A 23727-nucleotide genomic window follows, 5' to 3' on the forward strand; every position below is an offset into this window, starting at 1 on the left:
CAATATCACAAGATCAGAGGGAAGATACTGCAGGTAGGCATGCCAAGAAAGGCAGTAAGCCTCTTTCCTGACTCACAGACCTGGCAGAGTCGGGGGCTGTGTGGTGCGCCTGAGAGGCTCTCCAACCCTTGGCATCCATTATACAGAAGGGGAGACAAAGGCCACGAGAGGCTAAGTCTCATGCAAAGGCCGGGTAGAGCAGGCGCTTGCCTGGAAGGAATGCATGGGACAGAGGGGCGTGCCAAGAGAGATGAGGGTGGAGAGAAAGCAAAAGAGGGCTCCAGGTTCCTGCTGACGCCAGGGTGGTGGCCTGAGGAGTAGGACCCTGGAGGCCTAACCTAGAGGGCAGCTGGTCTCTGGGATCTTTGGGCCTTCCCCCGTCTCAACTAGCATGGAACATCCACTACCTGATTTTGAGTCCCAACTCCACCATTAGCTGCTATGTGATTCTAGGCAGGTCACTGCCCACTCTGAGCCTCAGCAACTCTGTGTCTTCAGAGACACTGTGGAGCTCTAGGGGTAAAATGACAAATTTTAGACATAAATGATGTTTATTGTTATGCAAATTCCACTCAGCAAAGTCTGACTCCTCTGCTTCTATACAGCCTCTTCTTTTAGCCTTGTCCTTTCTCCCAGTTTCCCCGGAGAGGTGGCCACTGGCAGGGCCAAAATAAAGGTTGCTGGGGACCAGAGACATCAGGTGCCTGGGCTGGTTGGGCCCCAGACTGTCCAAAGTAGGGTCAGGAGCATAGACTTTTTTTCAGACAGATGTAGAATCAAAGACTGGCTGTGCCTTGCACTATTTGGGAGACCTTGGGCTGGTCACTCAGCTTCCTCTCCCCATGGTGGCCCAGGAACAGGACATGCCTCGGACCATTGTGAAGGTTATGTCAGCAGAGAATTTCAAACCGTGTTGTTGCCAAATGGACTAACGGGTCATGAAATCCATTTAGAGAGGCTCAGCAAGTTTTTTTGGGTTTTTTTGGCATCTAGCCAGTATGCTGATCCAAACCCTTGAACTTGGTGTTGTCAACACGGTGTTCTAACCTATTGAGCTAACCAGCCAGCCCTCTCAACAAGTATTTTTAAAGACTAGAGTAGGATAGGCTAGGATAGAAAACACCACAGTAGATTGCATCCAGGAGGACAAGGTCTCCATGATCATGCTCTGCAGAATTTGTGATGTGAAGATTATTTCTTACTATGTGCCATGGTCAAAGAAGTTTGAAAGCCCCTGAGCTGATCCATACAATCGGTACAATGCCTGGCCCATCTAATCTCACCGCCTGGGACCAGTTACGCCCCTCATGCAGATCTTCTGGCTGGGGGTAGATGCTGGTTGTGCAGTTTTTCTAGAACAGGCCCCCTGCATGCTCAGCCGGCAGAAGTCCAGGTTGGAGTGGAGGGGTGGCTGGTGCTGACTCTCCATTCGTTACCCAGGGTAGAGCTTGTCCAGCTGGCCAGTGAGTCTGATGCCGTGAACTTGGGCCAGGGCTTCCCTGACTTCCAGCCCCCAGACTTCGCCGTGGCAGCCTTTCAGCAAGCCATCAGCGGGAACTTCATGCTCAACCAGTACACCGGGGCGTTCGTGAGTCTCCCGGCCTCTCCTGGAAGCCCTGGGGATGGCCAACACGGGTGTCAGGCTCCGTGGGGCAGAGTTCAGGAAATTCAGTCCAGCCATAGTTCAGTGTGCACTGAGCATGCCCCTATCTCAAGCCCTGTGCCTCATGGTCTAGTGGGGAAAGCAGACAAGAAATGAGTAACCACAAAGGCAGTTGATATGTGCTGTGATGGAGGAGGAAGGGGTATGGTGGGAGCAGGAAGGAGGGAATGAAACCAGGGGAGAGAGTGGGGGGATTAGGGAAGGCTTCCTGGAGAAGGTGACGACTAAGCCAAACCTTGAAAATTAAGCTGCTGCTTGGATTAGACTCTAAGTCCACTTTTTCTGTTGGTTTATTTTTATCTTATTTTTATTTATTTTTGGTGGCTGGCTGGTATAGGGATCAAACTCTGGACCTTGGTGCTATCAGCACCACACTCTAACCAGCTGAGCTAACCGGCCAGCCCCCCAACTTTTGCTGTAAAGGGCCACATAGTAAATATTTGCCCACCCTTGCATTAGAACAATGGTACCTGAACTTTGGTGTGCCTCAGAATCACCTGGAGGGAAGTTCCCTCCAATTCCACCATCCAGAGATAACTACTGCCAACAGTTTGCTGAAGAGTATTCTATACTTTTTAACTTTTTAAAATGCCTATAATGGGCTGGCCGGTTAGCTGAGGTGGTTAGAGCACAGACTTATAACTCCAAGAACTGGCCAGCCACCAAAAAAAAAAAAAAAAATGCTTACATACACACACACACACGCATGCACGCACGCACACATGCATATATACCTCTGTGACTCATGCTCTGTGTGAGGACTTATACTGTGCATAATGTTCTATAACTTATTTATTTCTTAACAGTATGTCATGGACATCTTTCCATGTCAGAACAGCCTCATTCTTTGTAATGGCTGCATAGTATTTTGTTGCCTGCATGTGCCATTCTTCACTAGTCCTGCACTGATGGACTGCTTAGGGTACCTTATTATTACAAACAATGCCACAGTCAATATCCCTGTGTGGACATCTTTGTGTACATGTGTATTTCTCTAAGATAAATTTTTAGGAGTAAAACTGGTGAATCAAAGCCTGCAAATATTTAAACATGTGGTACATAGACATCGTTAAATTGCCCTCCAGTAAAGTTACTCACTTACATTCCTGCCTGTAGGCTGGTCTCAGAGCTGGCTGGAAAGCTTATTCCCTGGGCCAAAGAGGGGACCCATTCTTGCCAACCATGGGCATTATCAGTCTTTTCAGTATCTGCAAGTATTAACATTATATTCTTTTTTTTTTTTTTTTTTTGTCCTTTTCGTGACCGGCACTCAGCCAGTGAATGCACCGGCCATTCCTATATAGGATCCGAACCCGCGGCGGGAGCGTTGCAGCGCTCCCAGCGCCGCACTCTACCAAGTGCGCCACGGGCTCGGCCCTTAACATTATATTCTGATAATGTTACAACGGAACTTTAATGTTGCTTTTTTTGCTTTTCTTCAATTATTATTCTTTTCATGTGCATCAGCACTTTTTCTTTCATGAACTACTTTTGCTCATTTTTTCTTTTGGGTGTATATCTTTGTCTTTATATATTAAGAGCTTTTACCTTTTTCTTTTATGTTGCAATGTTTTTCTCTGTCTTTTAACTTTGCTCATGGTGCCTTTTGTTGTACAGAAAGTGTTCATTCTTGTGTGGTCAAACCTGGCCTAGTGAGTTATTTAGTTACATTCTAGATGAGGTTTTGGTCATGTGGCTTAGCCTTGAGTGCTTTATAAGTGTCCTCAGTAAACAAGCTTGTGGATTCAGTCTTCCCCTCAAAACTGGGTGCTTCCAAAGCTGCAACATAAAGTCCTATTCTTGGGTCTCAACTGTGAGTGACCTTTTGGGCAAGTCATTTCCTTTCCCTGGGTCTTTATTTTTCTGCTTGTCAAATGGTGGGGATCAAATAATACCTCATTGCAAGGCTGCTGGGAGGATCAGACGGGCACAGACGTTCTTCTTCAACTTACAGAGGTGTTTAAAGTGTGGAGTTTCTACCACCTTGGGGGCTTTGCTGCCATGAAAGCAAGCACTGGGTCTGGTTCTCCACCAAATCCCAGCCCTGGACATCAAGCCTAGCACAGAACAGGGTGGATGACATGCTGGGGGTGGAGATGTAAGAACTCATGGCACAGGAGCTGATTTTGCCCCCAGGTCTGCTTTTGGAAAGTGCTAGAATTGCCTGGATGCAGCTGAGCAGGAAGGTGGGCCCAGGCTGAACCCTGGCGGCTGACCCCTGCTGTCTTGGCAGGGTTACCCACCACTGACAAAGATCCTGGCAAGTTTCTTTGGGAAGCATCTGGGACAGGAGCTGGACCCACTCACGAATGTACTGGTGACTGTGGGTGCCTACGGGGCCCTGTTCACAGCCTTCCAGGCACTGGTGGATGAAGGAGACGAGGTGGGTGGGCACAGCTTGGGCTGGGTGGGGGTGAGGGGTCAGAGCGGTGCTGACCCCAGCTAATCTGACCCTTGTATCAGGTCATCATCATCGAACCCTCTTTTGACTGTTATAAGCCCATGACACTGATGGCAGGGGGTCACCCTGTATTTGTGGCCCTGAAGCCGGTAAGGATACTGGGTGGGGTGTGGGTGGGTGGAGAGATCCAAGGAGTAGGCTGGGTTAGACCCTGGAAGTTAGGAAAGAAGTGAAGGAGGCCAGGTCCTCTGAGCTGGGAGGATGGGGTGGGGGGGGGGGGGGGGGTCTCCAGAGCCCCAGAGGAGAAAAGGAGGGGACAGATGCCTGGGAGGAGGACTGAATGTCAGGTAGGAAAGTATTGCCACCCCACCACCACTACCTCCTCTTACAGAGTCCCACCCAGGATGGGGAACTGGATTCCAGTAGCAACTGGCAGCTGGACCCCACAGAGCTGGCCAGCAAATTCACATCTCGTACCAAAGCCCTGGTCCTCAACACACCCAACAACCCCCTGGGAAAGGTACCTGAGAGACCTTCTCCCAGGGACCCCTCCAGACTGACGTCAAGTACCCCACTCTATTACTGATTTGCTGCCATGAGGCCTCAGTTTCTTCATCTGTGAAATGGGAGGGCTCACCTGATGAGCTCTGAGGACTGAGGCCCCAGGGACAGGGGCAGGAGTCCCCAGGGAAGGTATGAGGGCTGGGGTGGTAGAGTGGCCTAGGTGACCTTGGGAAAGTGACTTTGTCTCTTTTGAAGTGTTTTCTCATCTCTAAAATGGGAACATGAGAGAACAGGGTCAGCGTTTCAGGGATTTGATGGGATGGCAGAGAAGCCCTTAGCACCATGTCTGCTCTTACTCTTTCATCTCTGAGCAGGCCTCTGTGTTTGGGGAAGGTCCCAGCTGCAGGCCTGTGTCCTCCTTGGATCCTCACAGGTGTTCTCCAGGGCAGAGCTTGAGCTGGTAGCCAGCCTGTGCCAACAGCACAATGTGGTGTGCATCAGCGACGAGGTCTACCAGTGGATAGTCTACGACGGCCACCAGCACATCAGCATAGGTGAGCTGCGCCAGCCCGGGTGCCCCCTGCCCTGGACTTTGGTACAGGACTTTGAGCCCAGTCTAGGAGTCAGCGCAGGCCTGGGGATTAGGACCAAGGGTTTTGGAGCCACACAGCTTGTATGACCTTGGGCAGTGACTTCACCTCCCTGAGAACAGAGGATCACAATAGCACCTGCCTTCTGGGGTTACCTTGAGGATGAGATAAAATAGTTCCTGTAAACAGCTTAGCGCCTGTGGAGTCCAGAGCACTGAGAGCCCCTGGGGCCCAGGCCACCACCCCTCCCTGCCCCTCACGCCGATCTCAGCAGCCACTCTCTTTGGCCCTGGGCAGCCAGCCTCCCTGGCATGTGGGAGCGGACCCTGACCATCGGCAGTGCCGGCAAGACTTTTAGTGTCACCGGCTGGAAGGTGAGTGGATGGGGAGGGTAACGCCCTCCATGCTCCTTGGCAGGTGAGAGGGGCCTGAAGGACCTCATCCCCTCCCCGTGTTCCTTGTCCAGGTGGGCTGGGTCCTAGGTCCAGATAATATCATGAAGCACCTGCGAACTCTGCACCAGAACTCCATCTATCACTGTCCCACGCAGGCCCAGGTGAGAGACGCAGGAGACCCCACAGTGGGGGGAAGGGGGCCAGGAGAGGGGCAACATAAGAGCCCAGGCTGGCCCCAGCATCAGGGCACACATGATTTGTCTGTCCATATGCCCTGTCCAGGCTGCGGTAGCCCAGTGCTTTGAGCGGGAGCAGCTGCACTTTGGCCAACCCAGCAGCTACTTTGTGCAGCTCCCACAGACCCTGCAGCGCCGCCGTGACCACATGATACGCAGCCTGCAGTCAGTGGGCCTGAAGCCCGTGATCCCCCAGGGCAGCTACTTCCTCATCACAGACATCTCGGGCTTCAGTGAGTGAGACCCACTAGTCTGGGCAGGGCATGGGGGGGCCAGAGGCTGCCTAGAGCTCAGCATGGTCTCTGTCCCTCAGAAAGCAAGATACCTGACTTGCCTGGTGCTGCAGATGAGCCCTATGACAGACGCTTCCTCAAGTGGATGATCAAGAACAAGGTAGGCTGGGTCTCTGCCAGGGCTGCTGTGTGTGGTTTCACAGGTTGTTCACTGCTCAAGGGTGCCCAGCCAGGGGACTTATGGGCCAGAATCCAGCCCAGTCCTGGTACCGAGTTGCATCCACCTGAGGAATGGGGACCCTGTTTTTCATTTGCACAAAGATGCCGTGTGGGCTATATGTATATATATCCAAATATGTGGAGTTTGTTCAGGAATCAGAAATGAGGATTACAACCCAGGTGCACGGCAATGGCCAGCCACAGGTGTACTGGTGAGGGAAGGCTAAGAGAAAGCTGTTGTTCGCAAAAGGGCGGTTCACGTAAGTTGCTTGGAAACAGAGTTCATTGGCTGCAGAGGTTCAACCAGACTTGTCATCAGTCCATTGGCAGAGATGCTGTTACTTGGCGAGTGTTCTTTTGGAGCATGCTATCTGAGTTGCTGCAGTTCTAAAAAATGTCTAGTGATAAACCTCGTCACAGAAATATGTGCAAGCCGTGCAAAATGTGCACCCCGTGCAAAGCAGGAGATGTGTGGACATGAAGGGATTTATGGCAGGGTTTTTAGAAGGTCTTTGGAAACAGTTTTTATCTCAGACAAGCAAGCATGAGCCCCCCTCCTTCGTGCCTTTCCTAGCCCTATTTTGTCTGACAAATGTCCCCCCTCCACTTTCACATTTTCCTCCTCCCCAGGGCTTGGCAGCCATCCCAGTCTCCATCTTCTGTAATGTGCAACATCAGATGCCCTTTGACCACTATGTCCGCTTCTGTTTTGCGAAGGTAAAGGACAGGGCTGGGGGAGGAAAGACCTCACCGAGTCTCCTGAGGCCCGCTGGGAGCATGGAGAGAGTAGGACCTATCTGTGTTGGTGCAGGATGAATCCACACTCCAGGCCATGGACGAGAAGCTACAGCAATGGAAGGCTGATCTCAGACCCTGACGTGACATCACCCCTGGGCCCTGCCCTGTCTGGTTCCTATGCACTCCTTGGGTGTCTGTCCTGGTCCAGGTTTCAGCCACTCCCAGGTCGGAAGAAGATGGATGGTTCGGGGTACCCCTACTCTATGACATAGAATGTTCCCAGGGAAAAGCCACCCTTTTTGGTCTTGGGGGAGTCGGGAGTCCCCTCCCCGTAGTGCCTATACTCCTGTCTTGGAGGTGAAGGCCCGTCCTCAGCCTCTCCTTGCACCTCCCTAGGACCGGTCGTAGTGCCTTGGGTTGTTTCTGGCCTCCCCAGACTTGGCTGGGGCTGAAGGAGCAGAGTCCAACAGTGTATAGGACTTCAAGTCCCATCCCTGTCCTGACCCCAGCTAAGGCTCAGGCCTTCCCTTATCTCACCTTGAACTTTGAAATTTGCCTTTATGGTTGAGTCCTTAAGCCAGTCCTTTTTGCCCATAATAAAGTTTTAAGTTATGCAAACCCTTATGGCTGCCTCTCTCTGCTTCACACTCTGGTGCTGATTGCTGATGGGACTTGGTCGGAATGGGAGGGACCTCGGAGACCTTCAGGCCCCACCCTGCCCCTTTGTACAAGTGTATTTTTTGAGGAGTAAAACTGAGGCCAGAAGAGCTCAGGGACTTGAGGTTTGGCTGAAGTCACACAATTAATTAGTGGTGAAATCTGGCCAAGAACTCAGGAGTCCCAATGGCATTCCTCACCCTTTGTCAATCTGATGTACCAGTTACTGGTTCTGGGTGAGGTGACTGGGTCATGGACATATGTGTGCGTGTGTGTGTGTGTGTGTGTGTGTGTGTGTGTGTGTACGGGTTGGGGACTTCTGACAAGGAAGACAGGGACATTTCCACAGGAATGAGAGAACAGCCTCAGTGTGGGCCTGGAGGGCAGAGATTTACATAACTAGGAGGAGGAGTTGCTAATGATTATTGTGCAAGCCCTGCCTTCACTCTGTGGCCTGTCCTGTCCTTAAACAACCCGCTGAGACAGAAGTTTCCATTTCCTAAGTGAGGAAACCAGCTGGAAGTGAGGTGGCATGCCAAAGGCGATCCAGCTGGCAAAAGGTAGAAGTGGGACTTGATCCCCAGGTGGGCAGGTGGGCATCCCACTGAAAAGCAATGGCAGCTCCTGAGTTCCTTTGGAAGGTGGTTCCAAGGGGGCTTGTCTTGAGGCTGAGTTTGCATAGCACACCCACAGGTTTTGCTCATATAATATGTCTAATTGGGGGAAATGATGGGAATATGTGTAATAAAGAATGGATTTGGTCTTTGTCCCTGGTTACTAGCACAAAACTCCTAAAACCCTTGGACTTTCCTGAGTGATAGGAGTTTCTTTTATTCACAAAGAGCCCCTTTGGACCATGTGATCAGAGGGTGGAAATTTCAGCTCATCCCCCCACTCCACCTCTGCCCCTTGGAGGGAGAGGGACTTCGAGTTCAGTCACATGGCCAGTGATTTAATCAATTATGTCTATGTAACAAAACCTGCCAAAAGCCAAAATGACAACAAATTTAGTTTGAAGATCTAATTGGCTTTTATTAGCAATTTTAGAATCAGGCAACATCTCATTCTGTACAATAGAATGGGTGCCCAAATGAGCTGAGCAGAGAGAGGGTGGCTTTAGAGACAGAAAAGGCTGAAGAAAGCAAAAATAAGGAACAAAAAGCAGACTGGTCATTTCAAAGTTACTTTCCTTCTGGGACAAAAGCAGAGGGGACTTCCTTACTATAATTGTTGTTGTAAATCTGCTGATTTTTAGAAAACTGGCTCGTTTCAATGTTCAGTTTGGTTACAAGACACTTGACACTAGTGATTCCATTCTGCTTTGGTCTGGTCTGTTGCAGCCTAGTACAGGAGCTCAGTCCAAAACAGTGACCCCTCAAATTTTTGTTTAGCAAGCCCCATATAAAAGCCCTGAAATAAAAAGGCTCAAGGAGTTTCTGGGTTGGTGAACACATCCATGTGCTGGAGGGCGGTGCTCCCAGAAGGGCATGAAACATTTCTGTACCCCCCGCCCCCAAGACCTTGCCCTGGGTACCTCTTCCATTTGCCTCTTCCTTCGTGGATTGTATCCTTTGTAATAAAACTGTGATCTTAAGTATAGTGCTTTTCTGAGTACTATATTCTGAGTTCCGAATATGTAGTCAGCCAGAAGTGCAAGCAACCTGGAGACCCCACTTGCTGCTGGCATCTGAAGTGGAGGCAGTCTGTGGGACTGAGCCCCACCCGTGCAGTCTATGCTAACTTGGGTAGTTAATATCACAATTGAATTGAATTGTAGGACACCCAGTTGGCGTCAGAATTGTTGGAATCTATTTGGTGCCAGAATGACATAAGACACTTCCCTCTTTTACTTCCAAGCCACAACTTGGTACTACTACCACTGTTTCAGAGTCAGGATTGTGAAACAAGAGACCAGCTCAAAGGCTCAGGATTGGAGCCCCTTTGCCACACTGTGCATAATCTAATGGTAAGAAAGTTCTCTGTGGGGTCAATCCATAGATTTCTTGGGTAGAACCACCCTGACCAAAGGTCCCATGTCTCATGAACCATGCCACAATCTTCCTATAACTCAAAGCTGTGACCCTAAGGATGTTCCAAACCTTAGACTGAGCAATTCAGCCAGCCTGGATGGTATACCCTCCCTTAGGTATACGAAAGTGACTTTGCCCTCTCATTCAGGTGCAGAGAGAAAAAAAGGAGATGGAGAAATAAACACACCCCTGTAATATTAATATATATTGAATTAGAAATAACTTTATAATAATTATGATCAGCATGTATGCATTTTTTTAAGGTGTTTTAAATGTTTGAGAATCTGGCATATGGACTTGTAATTTTAAGTTAAAATGTTAACTAATATTAGGGACAGCCTGTGGCTCACTCGGGAGAGTGTGGTGCTGATAACACCAAGGCCACGGGTTCGAATCCCATATAGGGCTGGCTGGTTAACTCCCTGGCTGAGCGTGGTGCTGACAACACCAAGTCAAGGGTTAGGATCCCCTTACCGGTTATCTTAAAAAAAAAAAATGTTAACTAATATTAAATTTATTTTATTTCTTTTTCTTCTTTTTGGCAGCTGGCTGATAGAGGGATTGAACCCTAGACCTTGTTATCAGCAACATGTTCTAACCAACTGAGCTAACCAGCCAGCCCCCTAAATTTATTTTAATTTGAAAAGTTTGAGGTGGGTTTACATTTATGTGAGTGGTTATTTGCCTAATCCCTCCTCTACTAGGCTATAAGTTCTAGTTCAATGTCTGCTTTTGCTTGTCTTTGTGTCCCTGGCAGTTAGCACAGAGTTCCTTCCTCCAAATAGGTGCTGCTCAATACATATTTGGTGGTTGAATGAATGTTGACTCAAATGTACTTATTTTAAAAAGAGAGTATTGCATTCATTGCTGGCAAGATGTACAGCCACTTTGTTTTTGTTTTGTTTTGTTTTTTGGCGGCTGGCCAGTAAGGTGACCCAGCCTTTGGTGTTCTAAGGCTGTGCTCTAACCAACTGAGCTAACTGGCCAGCCCAGTACAGGTACAGAGACTTTGGAAGAGTTTGGCAGTTTCTTAAAAAGTCAAAACATAATCTTACCATAGGATCCAACAAGCCTAGATATTTACCCTAAAGAGGTGAAAAATTCATGTTCACACAAAAACCTGCAAATGTTTATAGCAGCTTTACTTGTAACTGCGAAAAAACAAAAGCAACCATGATGTCCTTCAAAAAGGGAGTGACTAAACAGTGGCACATCCATATAACAAAATATCCAGCTATAAAAAATGAGATATCAAGGGCCAGCCCGTGGCTCACTTGGGAGAGTGCGGTGCTGATAACACCAAGGCCACGGGTTCGTATCCCATATAGGGATGGCCGGTTAGCTCACTTGGGAGAGCTGGTGCTGACAACACCAAGTCAAGGGTTAAGATCCTGTCGAACTCTTTTACCTGCAGGTAATCCTGCCGACTGGGCCAATTGTCAAGTTAGGGCTGGGTCTTGAGCTCACAGACTCCTCAAGCCCATTCACAGACTGAGTCACAAAGCTTTCACATGCCAGGCTGGGTCCCCAGACCCCTCACACGCAGGTCTATGAGCTAGGTAACAGGCAAACAGGTCCTTGGAGCCTTAGGTTGGAGAGCATGGCCAAGCGCAGCATGGATGCCTGAGACAGACGCCAGCCAAACCGCAGCGTGGCACATGTGCACTAACTTCAACCACTCACAATTTGGTTAAAAAGAATGCGCTGCACCACCTCCAACCTGACCTAAGGCGAGGGGGCCTGATCAAATTATTCTATTTTCCCAACAGATCCCCTTACCAGTCATTTTTTAAGAAAAGAAAAAAAGAGAGTTATCGAGATACACAGAGACATGGATGAATGCTTAATCCATATTGCTTAATGAAGGAAGCCAATCTAAAAAGGCTACATACAGTATGATTTCAACTATATGACATTCTGGAAAAGACAAAACTGTACAGACAATTTTAAAAAGATCAGTAGTTGCGGGCCGAGCCCGTGGTGCACTCGGGAGAGTGCGGCGCTGGGAGCGCAGTGACGCTCCCGCCGCGGGTTCGGATCCTATATAGGACTGGCCGCTGCACTCACTGGCTGAGTGCCGGTCACGAAAAAGACAAAAAAAAAAAAAAGATCAGTAGTTGCCAGGGGCTGGGAGGAGGAGAATGATGAATAGGTGGAGCATGGGGGATTTTTAGGGCAATGAAACTATTCTGTAAGGTATTGTAATGGTGGATACATGATTATGCATTTGTCAAAACCCATAGAATGAACATCTCACCTGATCACACCTCTCAGCATTGGACAGATCATCTAGGCAACAAATTAACAGAGTAACCATTGTTCTTTCAGAAGGAGAGAGGAAATCCAGGGCAATTAGAGGGGGGAGGGGGAGGGAAAGGGGGATGAGGAAAGATTGGACAAGGGGCATAAAGAATAATTACGATCTGTAACAATATATATGCTAGTAATATTGATTTGATCAACATATCTCAATGTTGAACCCGAAAAATGTGTATAATCAATTTTGATTCAATAAATAATTTTTTTTAAAAAAACGAACATCTCAAAGAGTGAACCCTAATGAACGTTAGTTGATAATAGTGTATCAATATTGTTCATCGGCTGTATTACCAAAGCAAGATGTTAACAATTGGGAAAACTGTAAGGCGGTTTCACAGGGACTCTGCACTATCTGCTCAATTTTCTAAACTAAAACTGCTTTAGAAAATAAAGTGTGTTCATTAAAAGAGAAAGAGTACATGAACGAATCTGTAAAAGAACTGGACTAAATTCTCTCTCAAGTCATTTCCAGTTCGGGATTACATTCCAGCTCTGGGCCTAAGGGTTCCCATGTAAGAAACCGCGCAGAGGTCTGAGTGCTGTAATTGTCCCGACCCGGAGGGCGGCTCTCGAGGTATCCAAGAATCCAGGACAGTAGCCGCGATGTTGCCCACTCGGGCAGCTCCCCCGGCGCCACGAGCTCTCGCTGCCGCCGGGCACCTAGGCCACGCCCCCCGCGTCATTGGCTCTCTGATTGGGCGGCTCGTGGAGGCGTGGCCGGAAGAGGCGAGTGCGATTGGCAGGGGCGTGGCCGACGTGAGCGGCGGAACATGGCGGAGCGCGGGAGGAAGCGGCCCTGCGGCCCGGTAGGTGGGATCCCGGGCAGGGCAGCAGGGTCGGCGCGTGGCACGAGTCGCTGGGGGCCTCTGGCAGGGCCCGCCTCGCCTCCTGCTCCCTGCTTCTAGCTAACCCGAGGCTGGAAGCCCAGAACGTACTGAAAGCTGGTGGCCGCGTGCGCCGCGGCCCGGATGGGAACCGGAGGTGGGAGCCGGGGTCGGAGCTGGGGCTGGGACTGGGACAGCGTCAGGTGGCCTGTGGCCGGAGCCCCCTGTGGCTCTCTGGCCAGGGACCCTGCTCGCACTCCCGAGCCCTTCGTGGCTTAGGTCTTCTGACTCCCAGGGCGACAGTGGGCAGGTCCTGTCCCCTGAGCCTCGGTTTTCTCTTCTGTCCCGTGGGAGCCCATTCCACAATTTATTGAGTGCTTACTATGGGCCAGGCCTGGTCCCAGGAATTGGGGGTACAGCGGGTCTCTGCCCTCCTGACGCTGTCTCTGGGGCAGCAGTGTGTAGAGGTTCGTTGCCTGCCTCAACACCCCCATTTAGAGGGAGAAGATGGCTGCTCCGCAGCAAGTGGGACCCCTCCCAGGTGTGGCCTTTCAACCTCAACATTTTTTTTTCTTTTGCGGCGGTTATGGTTACCCTTGACCTTGGTATTATAACCCCGTGTTCCAACCAACAGAGCTAACCCACCAGCCCCCAGCCTCACACTCTTAATCTTCCTCCCATTCCTTCTCCAGGGTGAACATGGCCAAAGAATCGAGTGGCGAAAATGGAAGCAACAGAGTAAGTAAGGGCTGGGGGCGTGGGGAAGACTGTGACCACCCTTCCTCAGACCACTCCAGCAGTGCACTTTGGGAAGACACCAGCTTTGTCCCCTTTGGGTCCCACAGCACCCAAACTGGTGGTGGGCGAAGGGTCAGGAGTCCTGGGGAGGCTCCCTTGCTGCCTTCTGGCTGTTCACCCACTCCAGAACCCAGGCTGAAACCCCAGGAGAGGGATCCGTTTTCCTCAACTGTTCCAAGTCCCTCTTCCCTCCACCAATCAGGATGTTCTCTTATCCAGAGAAAGAGGAGAAAAAGAAGTGGAAGGATCTCAAGCTGACAAAGAAATTGGAGCGACAGCGGGCACAGGAGGAACAGGCCAAGCACCAGGAGGAGGAGGAGGAGGCAGCTGCACAGAGGAAGGACCGGGGTGAGCAGCTGGGTCCTGGGAGGGGGCAGAGGCTGTGGCCTGCAGTGGCTGTCCTGCAGACAGAGCAGAGAATGTCATATCTGGAAGGGCCCTGAGAGACCAATGGGTCCAAACATCTTATCCTGAAGGAGGAACTGAGGCCCAAAGAAGGGGAGGAACCCAGCAGAGTCCTAATCTCCTACTTAGGGAGGCTAAGCTCTCTTAACTTTAAACCTCCAGAACCTCAGAATTGTAAAGTTAGTTTTATTTATTTTTTTCACTTTTTTATGGAGCATTTTCTGCGTCCTTTAATTTCATTTTTCATTTATTATTTTGATTTCATAATAAAAATGTCTTTTTAAAAAAATAAATAATACATACTCAAAACAATACAGAAGACTATAAAGAAGAAAGGAGAAATGCCAGCAAACATTATGGTGAAAGTTATCCCCGCTTATACCTGCACAGAGAGATACAGATACAATTTTACCACAATGAGGCCATTTTATCTAGGTGCTTCTGGACCTGGATTTTCCCATCCAATATTATGCCCTGGATGTGCTTCCACGTCAGTACGTCTGGATCTACCCTAATAAAATATATCTTCTTTCCTCAGCCAGACTCAAAGCTATGGAGGATCAGGGAGCCACATCATACCCTTGTAGAGCCCAATAGTTACCAGTGATGATGGAGACAGCACCCAAGCAAATCATCTGTGCCAGAGACTGGAGAAGGCTTTTATGGGCGTTATCTCATGTGGCTCCCTCCAGAAAACCCTAGGAGGGAGGGAATGTGGTGGTTCTTCTAGAGCCAGAAAGCCTGAACCCAATATCTCAGCTGCCCCACATTTTGTGTGACCTTGGGCCATGTACTTGACTTCTCTGGGCTGCGGGCTCCTCACCTGTAAATGGGTATAATGGTAGTATCTACTTCCTGGGGCAATTGGGTTAATGTGCACACATAGAAAGCTTATTAGACATTACCTCTCATTATTATCCCCCCGACAGCTAGAGAACTGAGGCAGTAAGGGGCAGAGCCAGGAGGTGAACTTAGGCCAGTGCTTCTAGCCACTCCCCAGCCCTGCCTGTGGTCCACCCTGCTCAAAGGAGCCTTGGAGACCTCTACATCCACTTTCCTCCTGGAGAGGTTGAGGTCCAGAGAGGGGAGTTGGATCGATTTTGCTGATCTCAAAACTCACAGTTGGAAAATTCTCTAACCTTTGGCCTGGGGATAGAGGAAGGGAGGGGAGAGTGGGGCCTCTGAGGCTGACCAGGAACCCCCTCCCCTGCCCAGGACAGTCCTACACCCTGAGTGTGGCCCTGCCAGGCTCCATCCTGGACAACGCCCAGTCGCCTGAGCTTCGCACCTACCTGGCTGGCCAGATTGCCAGAGCCTGCACCATCTTCTGTGTGGATGAGATTGTGGTGTTCGATGAGGAGGGCCAAGATGCCAAGTGAGTGACCATCTCACAGGGCACCAGGCCCCAGGAAGAAGTGAGGGGTTGCCAGGATTGGCTGTGGCTTCACCTAACCCCCTGCCCACCTGCCTGGCTCTTCTTGAGTGCCCTGTCTGAAATGCCCCCATTGTAATCCTTAGTGGGTGGACTTGTCAGGCTGGGGCCATGACTGCAGAGGTCAGGTTGGCTGGGAGGAGCTCTTTTTTTTTTTTTGGTGGCTGGCTGGTATGGGGATCTGAACCCTTGACCTTGGTGTTATAATATCTCACTCTAACCATCTGAGCTAACCGGCCAGCCCTGGGAGGAGCTCTTGAAGGAGACCACAGCTGGATCCTGAGGCCTCTCTCTCTCCAGGACTGTGGAGGGGGAATTCACAGGAGTTGGCAAGAAGGGGAAGGCGTGTGTACAGCTGGCCCGGATTCTGCAGTACCTGGAGTGTCCACAGTAAGGGGTGACTTCCCTGAGCATGAGGGAGGGTAGTCAAAATGGAGGTCAGGGAGGAGGTGGCCTCCCCTGAGAATCTCCTGAGACCTGCATTCTTTACTAGGTACCTGAGAAAGGCGTTCTTCCCCAAACACCAGGATCTGCAGTTTGCAGGTAAGGCTGGGTTGGCCTGATCCCCATTTCCCATGGATCATCCCTGACACTGTCCAGTTGGCAAAACAGGCCTGGGAGGGCAGGGCCTGTGCCTGATGTCAAGCAGCAGGCCTGTGGCAGAGCTGGAACTTGAACCAGGTACCCACCTCACCCCTGTGTGCTTTAGCACTTCCCAGATTCCTCCCGGACCCTCCCCCACACAGGGCTCCTGAACCCCTTGGATAGCCCCCACCACATGCGGCAGGATGAGGAGTCTGAGTTCCGAGAGGGTGTCGTGGTGGACCGGCCCACCCGGCCAGGCCACGGCTCCTTTGTCAACTGTGGCATGAAGAAGGTAGGAATGGGAAGGTGGGCCAGGACACACCTTAAAGACATACCGTGGCTATGGAGGGCAGGCAGGGCCATGTGGGAGGGGACCCCTGGAGCATGGACCTGCCTGCAAATTTCCCATTGATGCAAATTTGGGCCAGAGAAGTACCCAAAATGGGGATCAATAGGTAAAGCCAGGAGCAAATTTACTGTTTCTTCAAAAGCAAATTAGGGGCTGGCTGGTTAGTTCAGTTAGTTACAGTGTGATGCTGGTAACACCAAAGTGCAGGATTTGATCCCTGTACTGGCCAACCACCTAAGTCAATAAATAAACAAAAATCAAAAGCAAATTAACAGAAGATAGTCCTCTGCTCAAAACAAAACAAAACCCTGCAAAAACAAGTTCAGAATCACTTAAGCTACTCTAGTGCACTGCAGAGCCTAGCTGGAGATTGGAGCAGTCTACTGGAGTCAGAGCCAACAACATTTAAATGTATGTGATCCCCTCCCCTCAAAAAGAACAGACCAGGGCCGACCCCGTGGCGCACTCGGGAGAGTGCGGCGCTGGGAGCACAGTGGCGCTCCCGCCGCGGGTTCTGATCCTGTATAGGGATGGCCGGTGCACTCACTGGCTGAGCGCGGTGCGGCCGGTCACAAAAAAGACAAAAAAAAAAAAAAAGAAAAGAAAAGAAAAGAACAGACCAGAAATAACTGGCTAACAGCAGGCCAGGATGACACAGACAGAAGGGGGAAAGCATGAGACACCCTCAGAAGGGGAAAGAAGTGCCCCATCAAGTGCAATAAATTAAAAACTGGCACGAAACACAAAATTGTTATTCACCCCAGCTCCCATGTATTAGGCATTTACTTCATGCCAGGCCCTGTGCAGTGTAACAATAGCTATTATTTATGGAGAGTTTTTGATTTGACAGCTGAGAAAACTGAAGCTAAGAGAGGTTAAATGACCTGCTCAAGGGGCCAAGCCCGTGGTGCACTCGGGAGAGTGCGGCGCTGGGAGCGAGGCGACGCTCCCGCCGCGGGTTCGGATCCTATATAGGAATGGCCGGTGCACTCACGGGCTGAGTGCCGGTCACGAAAAAGACAAAAAAAACAAAAAACAAAATGACCTGCTCAAATTCCTAGTAAGCCACAGGGCCACCAAAATGTAGAAAACTGGGATTTCATCTAATTGTGAAATATTTACTTCCTACTCTGTGCCAGGCCTCAAGTGCTCATTTTTGACCAATGTCTTGTGATAGTCATTTTGCACAAATGGTCTGTGAGCAGGTGCAGCCCATGTGCTAGAGGGGAAGGAGGGTAGGTTGACCGGGACACCTTGGGCCCTTAGCCAGCCCTGCAGTTCCCCAGTTGCATCTGGAAGAGTGATGACCCCTGCTGGTCATGAGGGTAATGACACCCATTCTGGCTTCTCCCCAGGAAGTGAAGATTGACAAAAACCTGGAGCCTGGACTTCGGGTGACAGTGCAACTGAACCAAAAGCAGCTCCCAGGTATCTGGAAGCTTCCTGGCCCCTGCAGTGGCCTGGCCAGCCTGAGGGATTGGAGCCTCCTCCTTCCACTTCCCTGTCCCCTTACCTCATCTTTACAGCCTCTTTCTTCTCCAGAATGCAAGACCTACCGTGGAAGAGTTGTGTCATCACAGGACCCTCGCACCAAAGCTGGGCTCTACTGGGGCTACACCGTCCGACTGGCCTCCTGCCTCAGTAAGGACAGAGCTTCCCTCTCTGGATATCCACCCATCCCTCTGTCTGGGAGGCGGCACAGAACAAAAGGGCCAGATAAAAGGTCCACTACATGTTCTTGGAGCTCTTCCTACTTACCCTCTGCTTTGTTTCTCCCAACCAAGCACAGGCCTGGTCTCCATCCTGCTCAGTCCTTGACTTCCCAGGAACAGGGGAGGGCCTGGGTGTGGCTCCCATACCTGAGCCCTCTTCTCCACCTCCACATCCCTAACACTCACACACATTACCAAGAGGCTGCGGCTTGTGGGGAGCAGGACCCCCACTGAGCTGGCCCCACTCACAGGTGCTGTATTTGCTGAGGCTCCCTTCCAGGACGGGTATGACCTGACCATCGGGACATCAGAGCGTGGCTCGCATGTGGCCTCTGCCCAGCTTCCCAACTTCAGGTGGGTGCCACCTGGGGCAGAGGCCGGGGGGGGGAATGGAGCTGGGAACTTCCCCAGTGGGGCAAAGCTGCACAGATTGGGCCCCTACTGTGTATGGGGTGCTGGGAGCTCTGGGGGCTGGGTTCAGTGGGGCCCTGATGGTCATCAATCCCCACCCTGCAATGCCAGGCATGCTCTCGTGGTGTTTGGGGGCCTCCAGGGGCTGGAAGCTGGAGTGGATGCTGACCCTAACCTGGAGGTGACTGAACCCAGTGTCCTCTTTGACCTGTACCTCAACACCTGCCCTGGCCAGGGCAGCCGCACCATCCGCACTGAGGTGAGCCTGCCTGCCTCCCCCACCACCCCAGGCTGTGCCCGAGTTTCAGCCAGCAGCTGCAGCTGGGGCTTTGGGATCTGTCCAAGAGGAGCTGCAGATCTCTCCTGCAGCCCACTCCCACCCAAGGCTGCCTTCTCTGGAGATGGTCTCCTCACCCCGTCAGCCTCCCACCACAGCAGAGTTGTGGCAGGGACAGGACATGAGTGCAGCTGGGAGTCAGGCATCCCAGTGCTAGTGCCACTCCTGTACTCCCAGGCCCCCCTGCCTGCCCCTGCTCTGGGCCTATGTTTCCTTAGCTGTTTGCTCAGTGTTCCTCAGTGGCCCAAGTGGGCACGGCAGCTCTCCCTGCAGAGCCTCCCTTGCATCTCTGTCCCGTGGGGGAGCAGTGTATGGGTAGATCTGAGGGCCTTAGTCCTGGGCATCCACACTTCTGAGGTCAGCATAGAATGCTGTCTGTGGGCGCTTTGGTAGGGGAGGCCCTGTTGCTCCCATCAGTCTCAAAGGGGTGGTGACTAAACAGACAGCCCAGTCTACCCATCCCTGAGGCCCTGCCCAGGCCAAGTACTATGAGCCTGCCAGCCATACTTAGCGCCCAACCTTCCCACACCTGCAGTGAGGGCTGAGAACTCCTGCCTGCCATGTCACCCTCCCCTGGCCCTGGGAGGCAGGTGTCATTACAGAAGAGGAGATCGAGGAGCAGGGCATGCTGCTTGCCAGGCGGCAGATCTGAAGTATGAACCTGGGCCTGTCCTTAGCATTCCAGTCCCTGCTGAGGACTCCCCCTCCCAGCCCACTGTCACTCTTCTATTCCAGGAAGCCATCCTCATCTCCCTGGCTGCCCTGCAGCCTGGCCTCACCCAGGCGGGTGCCCGGCCCACCTGAAGGTTCTGTCGGCTCCAGGACAGCAACAAGGCAGCAGTGAATCCAGGGGTTCCCACGGTTCACCTGGGGACAGATGTAGCCAAGTCTTATCTCCAAAAATAACCAATCACCTTTAATGTGACCCAGACCCACATGCACTCAGTCTGGCGGGGCTGCTGCCCTCACTTGCTGCCCACAGTGATGGCCTTGAGGCTGCCCCCCCGCGCCAGGATGTTTGGCACGAAGAGCAGCCCCGCAGCACGCTCAATGCTCTCAATGGGCACCAGGAAGCGCTCTAGTGGGACTGTCTCCTCCACCGGTGCGTTGGGCATCACGTAGGAACGGAGCTCAATTTGCCCGCCTGTGGCCTCCAGGATCAGCACCTTGAAGAAGTGTGTGGGCACCGCCACATGGTTCTTGCCGATGACCTGGTACTTCACATAGTACTTGCCATCAGCCTCCATCCTGCGGGCAAACCCAGGCACACGTGGGCAGGGGGTCTGGTTAGACCCAAGGCTGCTGCCTCCAGGAAGCCTTCCCTGATCTGACCTCCAATTTCTGCCATTCTGTAGGACTGCCCCTCACTGTGAGGCTTTTGTCCCCTGCCTGGTTCCTCCTTGAGGCTGGGAACTCTCTAGAGTAGAGACTTTTTCCCTCTTTTCCTCATACCCAACATGGGGTCCGGCAGAGTGAGTGGCAATAAAATGCTACTGAAAGAACTGGGCCTCCTAAATGTTACATTCATCCACAAAGATGCTTGCTGTCTACCCCATGGAGGGGCATCAAGAGGGCAAGAGCTAGAGCAGCTGAAATCCCAGCACCCAGCATAAGGCCTAGCACATAGGAGGTGCCAAAACATTAGCTGGGTGACTTCCAGGCTTTTGCTCAGCAGTCCCTCCATTTCAGCAGGCCCTCCACTTCAGCAGGCCATGGGATATACTAAGGAAAGCTTGTGAGTGCTCCAGCCACCACCTCAGCCAGCCTGTGCTGAACCCTTACAGCAGGCCAGGCCCTGGGCTAAGCATGTGATGTCCACTTAGTCCCCTCGAGTGTGAGGTCACAGGTTTTATCCCCCTTTTACAGGGGAGGACTTTGAGGTCATTTGCCCACAGCACCAAGAGACTATGTGATAAGGCCTAGACTCCATCCCAAGCCTTTGGATTCCAGAGCCAGCCACTCAGGTGCGACCTATTGCCTCACTTGTCCCCATCCCTAGTGGGCCAGAACAATCACTGAATGTGCCCAGAGGAGCTCAGTCCCTTCCACCTCAGAGGCAGGGCTGTGGAGGGACAAGAATGGAGACACAAGTTCAGGAGATCTGAGTTCAAACTTTGGCTGCAGAGAAGGGTGGGGAAGAGCCTCCAAGCAGAACAGAGACCAGAGGTGAGAGCTTGATGCATCAAGTATCTGCAGGGGTTTCCATCTGGGCAGGACACAGGGTTGGATGAATGTGGCAAGAGGTGACAGAGGAGAAAGTGAGGGCAGATTCAGGGCCTGGTGCCCATGGGCACAGGAGAAAGTCCAGGTGGGTGCCCCAAAGGTCTCTGGCTATGGAATTGGAATGGGGGGGTCTGAGGCAGGCAAACAGACAGACTTGCCAAGAAACCAGATGAATAGTGACCTGGTGTTGACCCAGAGCCCACAGCAAGCCTGGTGGGGTGAGCAGGAGGCCCTGTCATCCCCAGGTCCCCAGTTTCGGCCTCACCTGGGCAGGAAGAGTGGCCCTGTGCAGACATAGACATTTTGGTAGGTGCGGGTCAAGCTGCGGCTGTACTTCTCCAGGTTGTTCCAGGCATTCTGGTTGAGGTGGGGCACCTGGTAGGAGAGATGGGGCTCAGCAGGACTGTGGCTGAGTCCCTTTTCCTCTGTCAGAGGACTGCCTCAGGACTTCAGGGTGGGCAAGGCAGGAGATATCCAGTGTGGGCTCAAGGAAAGACAGTCACTCTGGAGCCATGAGGCCATGAGGGTGGAGCCTGGGCAGGGCTGACAGGGTGCTAGCCACCCCACTCCATCTGTCCCACACCTCCAAATCTTTTCTCAAAGTCTTAGCTCCAAATAGCTGCACAAAGGAAGGGGCACATCTCCCCCTTTCAGAGAGAAAAGGAGGCCTGCTTCCCTACCCCTCCACCCAGGGGCTCACGGGAAAGCCAGCCCTCTCAACCATCAACTCCTTTTCCCAGTCTGAGCCACATGCAGAGCCCAGCTAGAAAAATTATGAATCTGCCTCAAAGGTTTGAGCCCTCCAAGCCTCAGGACAATGCCTAGGAAAATGGGTGGGGGACTGTGCCTTCGGGTTGGAGGCTTGTACCCCATGGGCTTCACTCAGTGCCCCACCTCAGTCTCCATCCACTGGGTGCCAGGCACTGCTTGGAACAGGGTGCGAGGTAGAGTGGCGTGTCCAGGACACACAGAGACTAACAGCCCGACCCTGTGCCAAGTGTCTCCCCTGTAACTGCTGGCAGGCACGAAGGGCAGGACAACGGCCTGAAAACTTGGGATCTCCCAGACCTGGGTTCTCCTGCTGTGTGACACTGGGCCAGTCACTTGACCTCTCTGAGCCTCGGTTCCCCAGGGTAACTAGTAATCAAGAGCTCGGCGGTCTTGTTCACATGCATTGTGTCTTCAACTCAGCATTAGTACCACAAGAGATTGGTAAGGAATAGCATCATCCCCATTTTACAGACGAGGAAACTGAAGCTCAGGGAGCTGCCGGGGGTGGGGGGGCTCACAGGCTAAGTTCGAGCCCTGGTGTGTCTGCAGAGCCACGGCTTGGAGCCCCAGTGTTCCTCCCTCCCGCCTTCGGCGCGCGGGCTGTGACCAGCAAGGCGCCAGACCTAGCTCGCGCACGAGCTGCTACCCATTCCTCAGGTGACAGACTGAGGCTCAGGGAGGTGAGGCGCTGGCCCCGCGCTCCGCGGCCGGGCCGGGCGCCAGCGCTACCTGGGGCGCGACGTTGCTCAGGTAGAAGGTGTCGTCCATGGCCTTCTGGCTCCAGCGGTGGTTGGCGGCAGCGGCGAGGTGGCCGCGGTCGAAGCCGCTGCCGCGGTAGTCGGCGTTGGTGGCGCGGTGGTATGCGTGCACCGAATCGTCCTCACGGAAGTCGCACGAGCGGCGGTCGCCGTCGCCGCGGAGCCGCTCGGGCCGCAGCTGCTCGACCACCCAGAGCGCGCCGCGGGTGCGCGGGTCGTAGCACAGCACGTACGACTCGCGGCTCTTGATCTGCGCCAGCCCGGGCAGCCCATACTTGGCCAGCTCGCCGGCGGGCACAGCGGGCACGGCGGGCAGCTCGGCCGCCGCTGCCACGGGCAGCACTGGCAGCCGGCCCAGCAGCCCTGGAGCCGCCTGCGCGTCCGCCCGCCGCCGCCGCCAGCCCTCGGCAGCCGCGCCCAGCCCCGCGCCCAGCGCCAGGGTCAGGCCGGCCCGCAGCGCCCGCATGGCGCAGAGGCGCGGACAGAGTACGGCCTGCGGGGCGGAGGGCACGCCGCGACCTCGGGCCCCTGACCCGCGAGGCTCTTAAAGGAGCCGCGCCGAGGGGCCCACCGCGGGGATGGGGCCGGCGGGAGTCGGGGAGGGTAGAACGTCCTTCCCTTCCACTCACAAACGTTCCCAAGGACGGGTACTCACAACCAATGGATGTAGGATCCGCCCCCAGGCAAGTGTCGCGGCGCCCTTTTCTCGCCCTTTTAGGACGCGGGCTTGAGGGGCGTGGCACTGCGCCTCAGCTCACGATTGGCTGTCGCAAGACCTGGCTCCGCCCCCACCTCGTGGGTCCACTCCGGAGTCCTCCTCCTCTGCGCCTGTGCGAAGAGCTCCTGCTTAAAGAGCCCCAACGGAGGGTGAAGTACTGTAGCCTAAAGCGCTTTCATCACTACTTTATTTAATCCTCAAAACGGCCCGAGAGGGAGCTTCTACTTGGCTGAACAAGGACAGGACCTGTCTGACCCGTCTACCCTAGACTGGGAAAGATTTTCTTATTAACATCCAGCGTGAGCACGAGGATGCAGGCAGCCGATGCTTACTACTTTTTGGAACACAAACTTGGGACGATTCCAGAAAGCAACTTGACAGTGTGTATAAAAAGCCTTAGAAACGTTCATATCTTTCGA

General features: G+C 52.6%; 3 protein-coding genes across 8 annotated transcripts in view; 2 read left to right on the forward strand and 1 right to left on the reverse strand.

Annotated features, from left to right (window-relative positions):
• KYAT1 (kynurenine aminotransferase 1) overlaps window positions 1-7597 on the forward strand; it is a 33933-nt gene extending 26336 nt beyond the window's left edge. For all 6 annotated transcript variants that reach the window (XM_063081585.1, XM_063081583.1, XM_063081584.1 and 3 more), the window contains 11 exons: window positions 1441-1588; window positions 3897-4046; window positions 4127-4213; window positions 4456-4584; window positions 5002-5122; window positions 5456-5532; window positions 5625-5714; window positions 5836-6022; window positions 6103-6182; window positions 6872-6958; window positions 7053-7597. In XM_063081585.1, the coding sequence (XP_062937655.1) occupies window positions 1441-1588; window positions 3897-4046; window positions 4127-4213; window positions 4456-4584; window positions 5002-5122; window positions 5456-5532; window positions 5625-5714; window positions 5836-6022; window positions 6103-6182; window positions 6872-6958; window positions 7053-7118 (1222 nt within the window). In that variant the 3' untranslated portion in view covers window positions 7119-7597. The remainder of the gene's footprint in view (window positions 1-1440; window positions 1589-3896; window positions 4047-4126; window positions 4214-4455; window positions 4585-5001; window positions 5123-5455; window positions 5533-5624; window positions 5715-5835; window positions 6023-6102; window positions 6183-6871; window positions 6959-7052) is intronic.
• A 5142-nt stretch (window positions 7598-12739) lies between these two features.
• On the forward strand, window positions 12740-20340 carry SPOUT1 (SPOUT domain containing methyltransferase 1). Its single transcript, XM_063081588.1, has 12 exons — window positions 12740-12791; window positions 13502-13547; window positions 13827-13955; window positions 15228-15387; window positions 15745-15834; window positions 15938-15987; window positions 16191-16321; window positions 17734-17806; window positions 17921-18019; window positions 18342-18444; window positions 18613-18760; window positions 19574-20340. The coding sequence occupies exons 1-12, from the start codon at window positions 12756-12758 to the stop codon at window positions 19640-19642; spliced, it is 1134 nt and encodes a 377-aa protein (XP_062937658.1). The 5' UTR covers window positions 12740-12755; the 3' UTR covers window positions 19643-20340.
• On the reverse strand, window positions 19729-23301 carry ENDOG (endonuclease G). Its single transcript, XM_063081589.1, has 3 exons — window positions 22562-23301; window positions 21327-21436; window positions 19729-20086 (listed from the first exon to the last, which is right to left on the reverse strand). Exons 1-3 carry the CDS (start codon window positions 23054-23056, stop codon window positions 19804-19806), a joined length of 888 nt encoding a protein of 295 aa, XP_062937659.1. The 5' UTR covers window positions 23057-23301; the 3' UTR covers window positions 19729-19803.
• Between the last annotated feature and the right edge of the window lie 426 nt (window positions 23302-23727).

This window comes from Cynocephalus volans, chromosome 17, assembly GCF_027409185.1.
Source record: "Cynocephalus volans isolate mCynVol1 chromosome 17, mCynVol1.pri, whole genome shotgun sequence".
NCBI lineage: Eukaryota > Metazoa > Chordata > Mammalia > Dermoptera > Cynocephalidae > Cynocephalus > Cynocephalus volans.

Bases quoted from the DNA above. Each gene is read 5' to 3' on its own strand.
- SPOUT1 (XM_063081588.1), top strand. From the start codon at position 12,756: ATGGCGGAGCGCGGGAGGAAGCGGCCCTGCGGCCCG. The intron at 13,548-13,826 runs GTAAGTAAGGGC...TCTCTTATCCAG, and splicing joins GCGAAAATGGAAGCAACAGA to AGAAAGAGGAGAAAAAGAAG. The intron at 18,020-18,341 runs GTAAGGACAGAG...CCCCACTCACAG, and splicing joins CCGACTGGCCTCCTGCCTCA to GTGCTGTATTTGCTGAGGCT.
- ENDOG (XM_063081589.1), bottom strand. From the start codon at position 23,056: ATGCGGGCGCTGCGGGCCGGCCTGACCCTGGCGCTGGGCGCGGGGCTG. The intron at 21,437-22,561 runs GTAGCGCTGGCG...CTCTCCTACCAG, and splicing joins TGAGCAACGTCGCGCCCCAG to GTGCCCCACCTCAACCAGAA. The intron at 20,087-21,326 runs GTGAGGCCGAAA...GTTTGCCCGCAG, and splicing joins GGGCCACTCTTCCTGCCCAG to GATGGAGGCTGATGGCAAGT.